This window comes from Chanodichthys erythropterus, chromosome 12 (genome assembly GCF_024489055.1).
Source record: "Chanodichthys erythropterus isolate Z2021 chromosome 12, ASM2448905v1, whole genome shotgun sequence".
NCBI classification, from domain to species: domain Eukaryota; kingdom Metazoa; phylum Chordata; class Actinopteri; order Cypriniformes; family Xenocyprididae; genus Chanodichthys; species Chanodichthys erythropterus.
Window position 1 is genome coordinate 54,604,684 of NC_090232.1, and position 14,408 is coordinate 54,619,091.

Sequence of the window (14,408 nt, forward strand, 5' to 3'; positions counted from 1 at the left end):
ATATCATAAATCTTTCTGACCACATAGTTCAGTCAGTTTACAGAAGAAAAAAAAAGCTGTTCTTGGAATAAACCACATGAATAACAAAGTGGTTTGGCAAAACAGTAATCGCTAGTAAAGACATTGCTGCTCTTATATTTAACAATAATGATCAACCATGAAACATTTTGAATGTAACGCGGTTAAAACAAAGTCGTTTTTGAAACTGGTTGTAAATATTTTTCTCAAAGTTTTCAATAATCTATGATTGATTCTGTATATATATATATATATATATATATATATATATATATATATATATTTTTTTTTTTTTTTTTTTTTTTTTTTTTTTATATGGCACTGTCTCCTGAGAATGGGCCTTTAGCACACAAACCAGAATGTTATTTTACATTTACAGAGAAATAACATCTAATGGGTCACTTTTCAGCAATACACACTAAATATATTTAAATATCTGTAGAAATGAAAAAACAAACAAAAAACAAAACAACAACAACAACAAAAAAACTAGTGGTCGACCGATACTGAATTTTTCGTTGGCAGATGCTGATATCTTAGAGAACCAGGGTGGCTGATGGCCGATATATTTATAATTTATCATTTATTTTACTTGATATTTAATAAATTACAAATAAATAATTAGTTAAAATGAATTAAAACATAAATCTGTAAAATAAACAGACTTGCATTATACTTTAGACAGTAACTTCTTGATTCTGTAGTCCTATTTTAACAAATAAAGAAATAAAATATATAAATATAAATAAATATATAGCGCAGCATAGTTTGAAATCGAGGGTTTAAAGTATGTTGATCGTGCATCTACAATAGCCATTTCCACCAAAAGTTGTGAATTTAATTTTCGAAAATTGCAAAAAAACATTTGCGAATAAAGAAGCGCTTCCATCCCATCTGTTCAAGAGAACAAAATCGTCACTTCCTGTGAAACCGGTGCAAAATATCAGTAATAAAAATGTATTTTTTTTTCTCCATCATAAATAAGTTTGTCTCAGAGCATCAGATGAATCACAATAAACGCTGTCATGTGATCTTGCGTTCGGATGCTGGTGTTTGAGAACACAATCGTGAGACGCTTCTGGAGGGAATTAAACCAAATCATTCTGATGACAGGCTCAGGCGTTTCAGAACCAACATTTGAGATGCTGCGATGTGATTGGTGCACTGGTTAGTCCAGATATCCAATCACAGCCTCTGCTGAGGCAAAGTCATGTGAGGTTTTGAGGGATTTATTCAGTAAATGTGTTTCCATCGTAGTTTATGCACATGTCATGTACCCGCCTCAATTGAGTGCAAATATTTTTGCATATATACACCGATAATCGGTATCAGATAGTTTAAAGTCAGCTGATAGTCAGGGCCAATATATCCTGTCAATCAAAAGAGGGCAAGAAAATGCACTGCATTTGAGCTTTGTGTAAAGAAAATGCTAAGAAACCAGTTTGATGTTCAATATTAATAGTAATTATATGAATTAATAACATTCAGAAAGAAATATAGTTACAATATTTTACAGTGCCATAGTAGTTACATTGTAATTACTCAAATAAGCACTGAGTACTATTATTTAACTACATTTAATTTTGTAATTTTGCATAATTTACTATTATTACTTTAGCAAGTACATGTAGTAATGTGTAACTATGATACTATAAAATAAAATGTTACCAAAATTATCATTAATTTAAAAGAAGGTATAAAATGCAGAAGACCCAAACTATCGGTATCGGCAGATATCACTCTGAATAATCGGCTATCGGTATCGCCGGAGAAATTTAGTATCAGATATTTATGATATCTCAAAATGTGCATAAAATAAGTGGACGGAAACATAGCTAGTGACAGCTGAACTCTCCTATTCGCATTCAATTTATTACGCACAGCGTACATGTTTTTATTACACATTTCAGACATGTAACAGCTGGATTTGACGAAGTCTGCAAGATTTGTGCCAAAATGTTTTTTAGATATTCAAAGATTTGTTTAAATGATATAAATGCGTACTTGTTGAATCCAGATGGTAAATGAGAAAGAATTATAGTGTTTGGCTTTTTATCACTATTGGGAGCGCTGCGAATTGCTAATTGTTTGTCAGGCACTTTCAAAATAAAAGTCCCGCTTTCGACACGACGGCCAAACAGAAAAAATTCTCAGCCAATGCTGATATTCAAAAAAAAAAAAAAATATATATATATATATATATATATTGGCTTTGGTGATATATATCGGTCGACCACTGGAGAAAAATAGTAAAATTCTATATTGTCAGAGATTAACAAAATGTGTTTAGAAAAATAATATTTAAAAACTGCAATGAGAACCTGGGTGTGTAAGAGTGTGTGTATGTGTGATTTCCTGGCAGCAGTTTGTCAGTGCTCAGATCATGAAGGCACCAAAGAAGTTCTCATGTGCAGTACTCTGCACCAGCGAGATGTTACTGACTGTTACAAACACACTGTCTCCTTTATTCAGGTGGAAGACGCCGCCCAGGTAGCTGTTGCCCCACTCTCCCATCGGCTGGGGTTTATCGGACATGCAGGGGTACCTACAGCGAAAACATTCATGACCTTGATGCTGACAGAGGTGATCTACAGTGATTTCTGATGTCAGATGATGTACCTGGAGTTCTGCATCAGCAGGATGGGCACATTGCTATAGATGTCCGAGCGCTGCATGACTACATGTTTGAAGAATTCACAGTTGTCCCGGTGGGAGATCTTGGAGAAGATGTAATAGTAACCATCCTGCTGGACGTACAGACTGTTGTTCTTGTAGTCCAGACCCTTCTTGAACATTGGATAGCCTTCTGACCTCCAGAGCAGGACGCCGTTGCCTGCAGACACGGCCGAAGTGCCTACACAAACACACACACGTCATGCAGGAACAGGAAGAACTGAACCAGACTGTTTAAAAGTTGAGCAAGCAATCTTATTGGCTGCAGGATCAGCAAAGGCCAATCAGCTTGTGCCATTCGGTAATGATGTGATTGCTTGCAGATTGCATTTAAAGGACGGATCAGCTGGCGCCCTTTAGAATTTAATGACAGAAGTATATACTTAATTAAAATCTCTAACAGACGGCACAAAATGATAAAAATGTTTACCTGACCTGAGCGTGATGATTTTACCAGAAGTTATTAATGTACAGACAGTTATTAATGTGTGTGTGCACCTACATAAACACATTTTGGCGACAAATGTGTACCCAGAAGTGAGCTAAACCAGACAAAACCTCATTTTGGGCATGTCCCCATTTGTAAAAATGTTATAAAGTTGTTGTTTTTTTAAATTGCAAAAAGGCCAAAGTTTTCTGCTAGGGATTGCAGACGCTTCGTACTTTGCAGAAATGCTGCAGGTTTGTCATCAGCTTTGGCTGCAGGTATGCACTCAGCTTTGGGGGTTTTTCCAGGTACAATTTCATTAAAATCTGTTGAGAAAACAAGCAGGATAAACAGTAAACACATGGTGAATATCAGTATTTCAAACCTGTGTGTGTGTGTGTGTGTGTGTGTTCACCAACCATGTTTACTGGGAACTGAATCCTTCTCTCCCTGCAGATAAATATTTACAGCAGAATTAATAAGATCATCCAAGACACTTTAAATACTCACACATACCTGAGTTAAGATAAACTCACTTTTATATATTCCACTTTCTGGATATCTGGAGAAATCTGGGAAAACAGGAAATATTTGACACGTTTATTTTTACAACCTTTTCCTGGAACATTCTGGCATTTCAGATGTGAATTTACTTGGAAATTAAAGCCTCAGACAGACAGACACATACTCATAACCATTAAGTTACACAACAATATGATTTGATGATGCTCACGACTTAGTCTGTCATAATTTTGACTTTCTCCTCATTATTACGACATAATTATCTCTTCATCATGATTTTGACTTGATATGTCATAATTATGACTTTTTATTAAGATTTCCCCATGCATGAGTATACTGTGGTTGTGGTTGCAACAGGCAAAAATGTTTGTATAATGTGAATTTGATAAATGTCTTTGCTCTCAGACCCTGAAACTAAGTGTGCAAACCAATATATATGTTTACAGGAAATCAACACAGTAATCCAAAACTATGAGCAATGTACTGCGAGGGTTGTGTGATCTCGTGGTTAGCAATCTGGGCTAGTTACCAAAGGTTCAAACCTTCACCATCACCAAACACAACACCTCAGCCAGTTATTAATGACACTAGAACAAAAGAGGGCAGAGGTCAGTAGCTTTGACACAAATTTAACTTGTGCGCAAAATTGGAATATCGCAAACAACACTTGCGAATGAAGCAGCGTTTCCGTCCCATGTGTTCAAGAGAGCAAAACTGTCACTTCCTGCGAAATTGGTGCAAAATATCAGTAATAAAAATGTAACTTTTATCCTCCATCAAAAATGAGTTTGTCTCAGAGCGTCAGACGAAACACAATAAACGCTGTCATGTGATCTCATGCGTTCGGATGCTGGTGTTTGGGAACACAATCGCTTCTGGAGGGAATTAAACCAAATCATTCTGATGACAGACTTCTTACGTTTCAGAACCACCAAACCAACATTTGAGATGCTGCGATGTGATTGGTCCACTGGTTAGTCCAGTTATCCAATCGCAGCCTCTGCTGAGGCAAAGAGCTTTTTGTTGCGCATCAAGGGATTTATTCGGTAAATAATTGACGTGTGAATATTCCCTAATTCTCTGAGGGTGCGATCTCTCTGTGGGATTTATCTAAAATAGTCTTTATTAAAGTAAAAATTGAGGGATAGTACTTTGGGTGTTTTGTTCAACATATTTGTTTTCACATAAAAGCAACAGAACGTAAATTACATCCAGTTTATCAGCAACAGCGCATGAGTGTGAATCCCGCGATATGATCTCGAAGGTCCACTGCGAGAACTGTTTTCCTCCTAAATATCAGGCGAGACAAATCTCAAGCAAACCTATTCCCGACAGCGTTAGAGGAAGTGATGTCATCACAGGGGTAGAAGGGGGAATCTGGTCATCTGACCTACACTGATGATGCCATGACACGTACAGAATTTCTTGAGTAAATATTGCACATGCAAGTTTCATCAGCTCATATTAGCGCAATACGTGGAATATGCTGATAAAACAGAAGTGCACCCGCAGGACCAATGAGAGGCTAAACAGTGATTAAGAAGCAGCACCCTAAAATATACACTTTCCTTTCAGATGTACAACAGGTCTGAGAGCGTTAGTGAAAATGAATGTAACCGATTTAATAAATGTTCCTAGTAATAAATATTCTCAGAACATCAATCCGGGTTAAAGCTGGCGATCATGATCTCCTGCAGGATCTGAGATGATTTGAAGAGCATCTTGAGCTTCACATAGTCTCTTAACTCTAGATGTCTGCATTAGGATGTTTTAACCTATAGTTGAATTGCTTATGAGTATTTTTTTGTTTTATTAGGTTTTGCATTTGGATATATATTTAGACTTGATCATGGCTGATTTGTAAAATTGTAAATCTCTGCATGTTTTTACCATTAATTTCCTATGGCACCTGTTTTGGACCACAAATATCACAACCATTTTTTAAATACCCTTAAGGCCTTTTCTCATGTCAGTATTGTTTCATACCAATCCAATAAAGTAAAAACTTTCAAAACTAGTCTAAAATGAAGCATAACTATATAACGTACAACTAATAACTATATGAAAACACACATGCATGAGGACTCACCGCTTGTTTGCTGTAGAGATGACAGATGAATCCAGCTTCGATGAAGACGCCCAGCAGGGCCACGGCCAGCAGCAGGTAGACTAAGGTGAGCCTCGGGACGTCCAGCCTGATGGGCACCTGACGCGGGAACGCCTGGCTGTCCACCACGAACACCTGAGGACAGGGCTCCTTCACGTCTTTATTCACGCTCTCACCGGCGTCCGTCATGCTGCACGTCACGAGAACTGATCTAACGAGTTTACTGCATCCTCACCAAGAGCACAGCAAACACACGACCATAAACCATCATCTGAGCTTCAGTCTCTCTCGAGAGCAAGTCGACATCATCTGAAGTTAAACCTCATGAGAGTGAAGGGTGTGTGTTTCACAGAGAGAGAGAGAGAGAGAGATGACCGCCCACTACTGCTGTCGGAAGGGTGTGTGTCTCACAGAGAGAGAGAGAGAGTGCAAGGGAGGGGTTCAATAAGGCATAGAAACTAAAATGAGGAAGTTTTGGCTGTATGATCATAAATCTAGCTGTCACTCCATACGTACATGTCTTCTGAAACCATTTTGTTGCTGTTCTCTATTTACATTGCTCAACTTTTTTTTGCAATATGAATAAAGTGGCAAAATCCTGCTTAATGAATAAAAAGTAACATTTTATTATTGCTACTTAAAAAGTAACAATGTCCTAATTGAATATCAAGTACCTTTTAACTGTTACTCTGAATGTAACAGTTCTACTAATTTAAAAACAAAAGTAACTTATTGTTAAAGTACCAATATCAAAATTATGAAAAAGTAACTTAAAAGTAACTTTTATTTGTTAATTAAAAAGTACCTTTATCCTACTTGACAAAAAGTTGATTTAATTTTAAATATATATGAATATTTTTAAAAATCCTTTTTTATTGTTACTTAAAAGTAACAATATCACGCTAATTTCATAAAAGTAACATTTTATTATTGCTACTTAAAAAGTAACAATGTCTTATTTATTAAATAAAATGTAACATTTTTTTCTTAAAAATATGTGATTTTACTTGAGATTTTTTAAATTAAAATTTTATGTATATATATGTGTGTGTAGAAAACTTGTTACTTAAAAGTAACAATATAGTGCTAATTTCATAAAACGTAACTATTTATTATTGCTACTTAAGTAACAATGGCCTACTTATTAAATAAAAAGTACCTTTTAACTGTTACTCCGAAAGTAACAATTTTCTACTATGAAAAAAGTAACTTTTTTATTATTGTTACTTAAAAAGTAACAATGGCCTACTTATTAAATAAAAAAGTAACTTAATTGTTACTTAAAAAGTAACTATCCTACTTGATAAAATGTATTATATATATTTTAAACAAACATAATATAGTGCTAATTTCATATAAAGTAACTTTTTATTATTGCTACTTAAAAAGTAACAGTTGGCCTACTTATTAAATAAAAAGTAACTTTTAATTGTTACTTAAAAAGTAACAATATCCTACTTTAAAAAATGTTGATTTATTTAATTTAAACAGCATTAAATAAAAATAACTTTTTAATATTGTTACTTAAAAGTAATCTTATTCATAATATCCATTGACGGCTGCTAATGTACCAAACAGGAAGTAAGCTGATGTTATGTAATTTCATTTCTCTAAATACATGATGGAATTTTGAGTTTGTCTTTTTGAAGTTTCCTCGCTGCAGTCCTAATATCTCACTGCTTTCTGTGCATGCATAGGAAGAAGGTGAAGCTGGTGCATAAAGATATGCACAAATGTAAAGACAATCCGGAAAAAGCAGACACAAATAAGGTGACCACAGGCGCACTTGTTTATCTGATGACCTAGAGACTAGTGCACACACACACACACACACACACACACACACACACACACACACACACACACACAGCTGAGAGTTCCGGTGCAGAGGCAGCTCAGATGTACGGATTCATTGAGACAGGAAACAGTTGCTCTCTCTCTCAAGCTGTTGCCACTGACCCTGAATCATTTCTGAACACACTCTCTCATGCACCTGCCCTCATGAAACTGGACAAACGTCTGATCTCTCATCAGTTTTCAGTCAGTATTTTCAGACACTCACTTTGTGTGCTCAAAGTTCAGCTCTCAGTTTCATTAATTTCACTCTGACATTTCTCAGGTTTATGTTACAGCTTCTGTGCATTGTACAGTTTCTTCCACCAACTTTACTGGCAGCTGAAGCTTTTATGTGGATAACATAATAACCACTAGCCCAGAGGATGAGCAATAGTAATACTGATGCTTGGTTTATCCAAAACCACTATTACGATGACTAATAATATTAAAACCAACTAACTGTCAGTCATTTCTTATTTTCCACCCTACTGGTGAACTGGTGAGCGTCTCTTTTAGCAGCAGAACAACAGCTCAGAATGATTTGGCTGTGCTGCCATCTAGTGGCAGGAGATCATATCAGTGCATCTGATCGCAAACACGTACATGAGTTTGAAGTGTGAATATAAGAAGTCTAATTGCATCCTGTATTATACCTGATGTATTTTTATATTACACGGGTTTATAACGTTTATCTTATCTATAATTGATTTATGATTCATCTGAGTCTATAAAAAGTTTCGCTGTCATGGTTTTACGCCGCATGTGTAAAACGCGAGTCCCTGCGCGCTGATTGGCTGAAGCGCGTACACTCGGTGTGCTCTGATTGGCTGAGAGCCGCAGCAAAACTTGAGCTACGGAAGCGGAACACATCCGTCGCTGGACGGAGGGTTTTGAACTGGTTTTCCCGTATACAAACACCGTTTTAAAGGCTCTTTCTGTGATAAACAGCATGGATGATGTGCGGAGGATGTGCGTGCCTCTTCTCGCGGTGTTTATCGGCGCGGTGAACGCGTTCAGCCCCACGGACAGCGAGTTCACGTTTCTGCTGCCAGCTGCCAGCAAAGAGTGTTTCTACCAGAGCGCCATTCAGAACGGCAGCATCGAGATCGAGTACCAGGTATGAACTGAGAATATATCAGAGCGTTCTGGAAAGGTTCTCTCAACGTTATGAGCAAACGTCCTTCCAGTAACGTTAAAAGAACCTAATGTTCTCTAAATGTGAGCACAAAAACAGTATTTTTATTTATAACATTTCAGCAGAATTCACTAACGATAGATATATAGATAAAATGCATATCAGTGATGGTTTCATAATACCTTTTGATTTTACCAGAAGTACCACAGTTAAACTACAGCGTATGTCAGTTAAGTGGGTGTGAGATGTTTGTTTATCGGGATATCCTGCCTCAGATCCGTGCTGACACGTTAATCATGTTCAAACAGATTTATATCAATGATGTTTAGCCGGAAAACTCTGCTAGGATGTTGTTCTGAGTGGTTATAAAGGAAGATATGTCGCTATTTTCCTGTAGGTGATCGCTGGAGCAGGTATGGATGTGGATTTCTCCATCGTTTCTCCTCAGGGGATCTACTTGGTCTCAGAGTTTCGTCGTTCAGACGGCGTTCATATGTGAGTGCTCACATCTCCCTTAGTCTACTTTTATTTTAGTACAAGAATATGGTAATTAGCTATGGTATAGAGGGTATGACGCAACTGTCGACTGTTATGACTGCGGTCACGCCCACTGAGCGGCACAAAGCGTGTTTAAAGCGTGAATGCCGCGAAAAACACATCCAAAATGGGAGCTTTGTGATTGACTGTACAAATAGCTTTGACACAAAACCTGAGGTATATATTTAAAGACTGCTGAAAGCTTCAGAAAAAAAAAAAAACAGCAAATGGATCACTGCAATTCACATGAACAACTGGACTCCAGGTAAGAGAAACGGATTAGCAGTTGTTTGTGTCAAAATGTTGGATTGAGGTAAAAATCATAGACGTATGCATTGTATGGTTATATATTGTGATGACAAATCATCAATTAAATATATTTACCATAATTGGGTGTTTTTAAATAAACACTGACAAAAACTAAACAAGTTTTAGGGCTGGACGATATGACATATAAGTGATTACTCTGATTCAAACCTACCTAACTTATATTGTAGTTATATAAAATATTCACAGGCAGATTTGCTTTATGTGTTTCCCCGGCGTCGAAATCATGGCACATATAAATGTCAGGAAACACGACTCCTGGTTGCATGTCAATATCCATGGATTAGGTTTCTTTGACATGTTGTAAGGAACACTTTCGAGTCCAACCTTTAGTGTATTTCCTTTGTTTTACTTGCGTTTTCGCAGTTTCCTCTATCAAATCCAGCCATGCAGCAGGTTCTTTTGCCACTCAGTCCAGCTGAGGGAGCGCGTTCCGGCGGGAAAGTGACGTCCCACAGTATGTTTTTTGAAAGTTAAACCGTTAGAATGTGTTTCGCGCTCAACTGCTTTCCCCTCCTTTTTTAATATAAGAAAATAAAAATAAAAAAAGACCGTTATAACTAAAACATCTTACCTTATTTTTCATTCAACTGCCCTTCGTCTCTCATTTTTTACAATCAAAATCTCGTTCTGTGTAAATTTTCACTCAGTAATAATTACAGGTTTATCATCGTGCCTGAATGATTGGCTGTTGCTCCCGCGGTCTGTCGTTTACTCGCCTGTGATTGGTCTATTGTTTTCAGGGTGGAGCCATCAGAGGCGGGAGACTATCAGATCTGCTTCGACAACACCTTCAGCAGGTTCTCCGAGAAGATGGTCTTCTTCGAGGTCATCCTGGATAACCCGTCCAATGACGCGGGAGCGGACGACGAGTGGGCGGGTCTTGGAGAGCCAGAGAACCTATTAGAGTACAAGCTGGATGACATAAAGGTGAGTGCAGTGTCACATGATTGTTTAGCGTTTATTTATACAGATTATTCTTGGTTAAATATCATTTTTGCTCTATCTAGAAACATCAAATCATCTTAGTTTAAGTAAAATGAATGTTTATAGTAATGCATTAACAGCCCAGGTGAAAAAAACTATAGCAATTTATAGTAAATACTGTAGTGTTTTTGAACCGTACTGTAGTAAATTGTAGTATACTGTAGAGTATTTACAACACTTTGTTAATTAATGCCACAGCGTACTGTAATATTAATTATAGGCTAGTGAACTGATCACCTGTAATAAATACTGTAGTATACTATAGTATCGGGTATTGTAATATAATATAGTTGTAGAATACTTAGTACAGTATTGAGTAATTTGTTTATATAACTATAGTTGATATATTACCACAGCAACTATTGAATTACCATAACAAATTAATTCAAGTACTTTACTATAGTATGGTTCAAAAGCACTATAGTATTTGCTATAAATTACTATCATATTTTTTCACCTGGGAGTGGAAGTCTACTGGGCAATTGTGACCCCTGCTTTTTTGTTAAAGCCCTTACATGAATTAGTCAGTAAGAAAAAGATTTTTTTGATCAATAAACTCATCTTTTTGAGGCGTAACTCAATGATTATTAGTGTTTAATTAAATTTAAAATGTAACGAAAGTTGCGAAACAACTTAATGGTTCCCAGATAGGCATTATTAAGTTTAAACAGTGTTATTTTAATATTATTTACACACTTTTATACTACGTATTAACATTTGAATAAAGTTTTATGTTTATTTTTCATACAATAATAAAAATATATATATATTTTTAGTTTATTTTAGTTTAGTAATTTTGTTATGTGTTGTCATTTGTATTACTTTATATTTCTGTTTGGTTTTATTTTAATTTCAACTTGTTTTAATAAACAAAAATTAGAAATGTTTTTTTTTATTAAAATGATTAAGTTCTAAAGTTTTAAGTTCCCCTTAAATATTTATATTTTCAGCTTTATTTCTATTACCGTAAACTATGGAAGCCCATTTCCGCCACAAAAAAAAAAAAAAAAATCTGACTTTTTAACTTGCAATTGCGTGTTTATATCTCACAATTGTGAGTAATAAATTCAGAATTCTGAGATATAAAGTCGCAATTGCGTAAAAAGTCAGAATTCTGACTTTTTAATCACTACTGTGAAACGTTATTTCTCACAGTTCTTACTTTGCTTGCGTTTCCTTTCATTGCGACTGACCATCAGGATTGTTGTTATTATTATATATAAAATAGAGGACATCATAAAGGATTATTTTTAGCGCCGATTTTACAATAAAGAAATATTGATTATATTGGAGGAGACACATAAAGATTAGTCTCCGGACATATGCATTATGCAGGAATATGCATATAGAATGTTTCCACGGTAACCTTGTACACAGCGTTTCAAGGAGAAAAAAACAGCTTTTACTGCCATCTAGTGGGCTTAATATTAAAACACCAATATCATGTTTAATCAACTTTGTAATTTGCAGAATTGCATGATTCTACCCTTGAGTTGCAGTCGAGGTATTTGGGCAATAAATGTTGTTTTTAACAGAATGGATACACTAATGAATTTTACACAATAATAACAATATAATAATAATAATAAGAAGAAGAAGAATCAGCTGTGGCGGAGGCGCAATAAATCAGACAAAGCTGAAGTGGCACATTTTATACACCAACAGCTTCAGACTTCACGACAGCACGGCTATCATTGGATGCACTGTTACAGACAGAGATACTGACCATCAGTTAATTGCGAGAAAAAAAGTCAGAATTCTGAGTGTATATCACACAATTGTGAGTTAAGTCAGAATTCTGACATAAAAAGTCGCAATTAATCTTTTTTTTTTTTTGGCTGAAACGGGCTTCCATAGTAAACAAATTTTAAGTTTTAGTTTAACAATTACAGCATTGACTTTAAAAAATAAATAAAATGCATATATAATCTGGGTGAAATATGACCCGAACATGTTTTGAGTTTGATGAGATTGTTATCTTAGTTAAAATACAATTGAAGATCTATGAAATATCTATGTAAGCTTGTTTCTGCCACTGAATAAAAAAAAATACAAAAGGTAATTGCAACTATCTCACAATTCTTTGCTTTTCTCAGAATTGCAAGATATAATGTCAGAATTGTGAGCTGACATTTATAATTGACTTCACATTTGTTAAAAATGTGTTATCTCACAATTCTGACTTTTTACTCACAGTTGACTTTCTCAGAATTGTGATAACTCGCAATGACCTTTTTGTATTTTTTATTCCGTGGCAGAAACATTCTTCCATATTTAATTTAGAGTATAAAAAGATGTTTTGTTTTTCCTGTTCTGCGGCAGGAGTCGATGGAGACGGTTCACCGGCGGCTGGAGCGCAGTCGTCAGATGCAGACGGTCCTGCGGGCGTTCGAGGCTCGCGACCGAAACCTGCTGGAGGACAACCTGTGGCGGGTCTCCTTCTGGTCCTGTGTCAACATGCTGGTCATGCTGAGCGTGGGGCTCACTCAGGTCTACACCCTCCGACGGCTGTTCGACGACAAGCGGAGAGTCTACTCCTAAAGCAAACGCCCGTGTCCCGTCGGATCGGCCGCGCTGCTGCAGAGAGAAGATCAAACTCGAGCCGAGAGAGCGCAGACAGAGACCGCCGTGCCTTTTAGATGGATTAGACGCTTTCTCATCGGACGATCCTTCTTGGTGTTTCCGGGTGCCTGTGAAGTTCAGTCGCACTCAGTCGAGTAAGACTCCAGAGACCTGCTGAATAATAATAACAGACTGCAAACCAGTCGTCCGATTCTTTTGAGGACGCAAGACTTCACGCATCTGTCCATTTCATGTCTTAGTTTTGTCACTTTTATTTTAGTCCTGTCATTTCATGACGAGAGATGATTGTGTTTTGGGAGAATGTGACGTTACGGTAAACAAAGGGAATCTTTTTAAAGACTTTTACACAATAAAAACAAATAAAATGGGTTGTATATTTGTATATGGTGTGGTAATGAACAGGTCCAGCATGTCAAATCAACTCTTGACTTTGTTAAAAACAGTCGTGCTCCTATTTCATACGATACATTCATGCTCATTATTCAAGAACAGCTCCAGTAACTCGTTATATGGAGACCTTCATAATGACACTTTACCATTCAATTCATTCACGGATAGAATCTAAGACTTGACTGACAAATTAAATATTCAGTTTTATTTGGAAATGTCAAAGAGGAAGTTTCATGTCAATCATTTTTAAGACTGAATCACATCCATTACAAACAAAATTCAACAAAATTGTGTTTCAGACTGAGTATTCGAGGGAAAATAAATCAAAGCAGTAGCTAAACAAACTGCCCTTTTATTGATAATTTCATTTCGGATACTTATGCTTTTGTTCGCAGTTCTTGCGAAACGTCATGAACAAGAGAAGAAATATGAAGAAGTGAAAAACGAAGGGAAGAGATCAGTGTTTCAGCCTCCTGTTAGTCATACACCATATAAAAGCATTCATTTTCAAGTAGAAACATCCATAAAACAACTGAAGCTGAATAAGACTCATTTTCAGTAAGTCAACTAAAACCTCTCTGAAAACAAGTATTAATATCTAGAGTCATGTTTCATGAAATGGTTTAAGGCAAAACACTCATCAGGTTCAGAATTGAGTGAGTTTTATAGTGTCACAGAACACTGTTAATGAACTCTCATTATAAACAACGAGGTTTTTGAGATGTTTAGTGTGTCGTTTGAACTATCATCAACTACAGCGACAGATGAAATCAGAGCTTAAAGCGCTGAACCCTAAAGAATATCATGTGATTCATGTGTCATCAGGAAACTGATGCTTCATGAAGCGTTTACACAAACATAACACA

General features: G+C 36.2%; 2 protein-coding genes across 2 annotated transcripts; one reads left to right on the plus strand and one right to left on the minus strand.

The window, feature by feature from the left end:
* On the minus strand, positions 1-6,126 carry LOC137031929 (tumor necrosis factor ligand superfamily member 14). Its single transcript, XM_067403318.1, has 6 exons — positions 5,730-6,126; positions 3,655-3,690; positions 3,538-3,568; positions 3,355-3,444; positions 2,638-2,872; positions 1-2,563 (listed from the first exon to the last, which is right to left on the minus strand). The coding sequence occupies exons 1-6, from the start codon at positions 5,934-5,936 to the stop codon at positions 2,395-2,397; spliced, it is 768 nt and encodes a 255-aa protein (XP_067259419.1). The 5' UTR covers positions 5,937-6,126; the 3' UTR covers positions 1-2,394.
* A 2,303-nt stretch (positions 6,127-8,429) lies between these two features.
* On the plus strand, positions 8,430-13,110 carry tmed1b (transmembrane p24 trafficking protein 1b). The gene is made up of 4 exons (XM_067403320.1): positions 8,430-8,700; positions 9,116-9,213; positions 10,326-10,512; positions 12,892-13,110. Exons 1-4 carry the CDS (start codon positions 8,533-8,535, stop codon positions 13,108-13,110), a joined length of 672 nt encoding a protein of 223 aa, XP_067259421.1. The 5' UTR covers positions 8,430-8,532.
* The last annotated feature ends 1,298 nt before the right edge of the window (positions 13,111-14,408 follow it).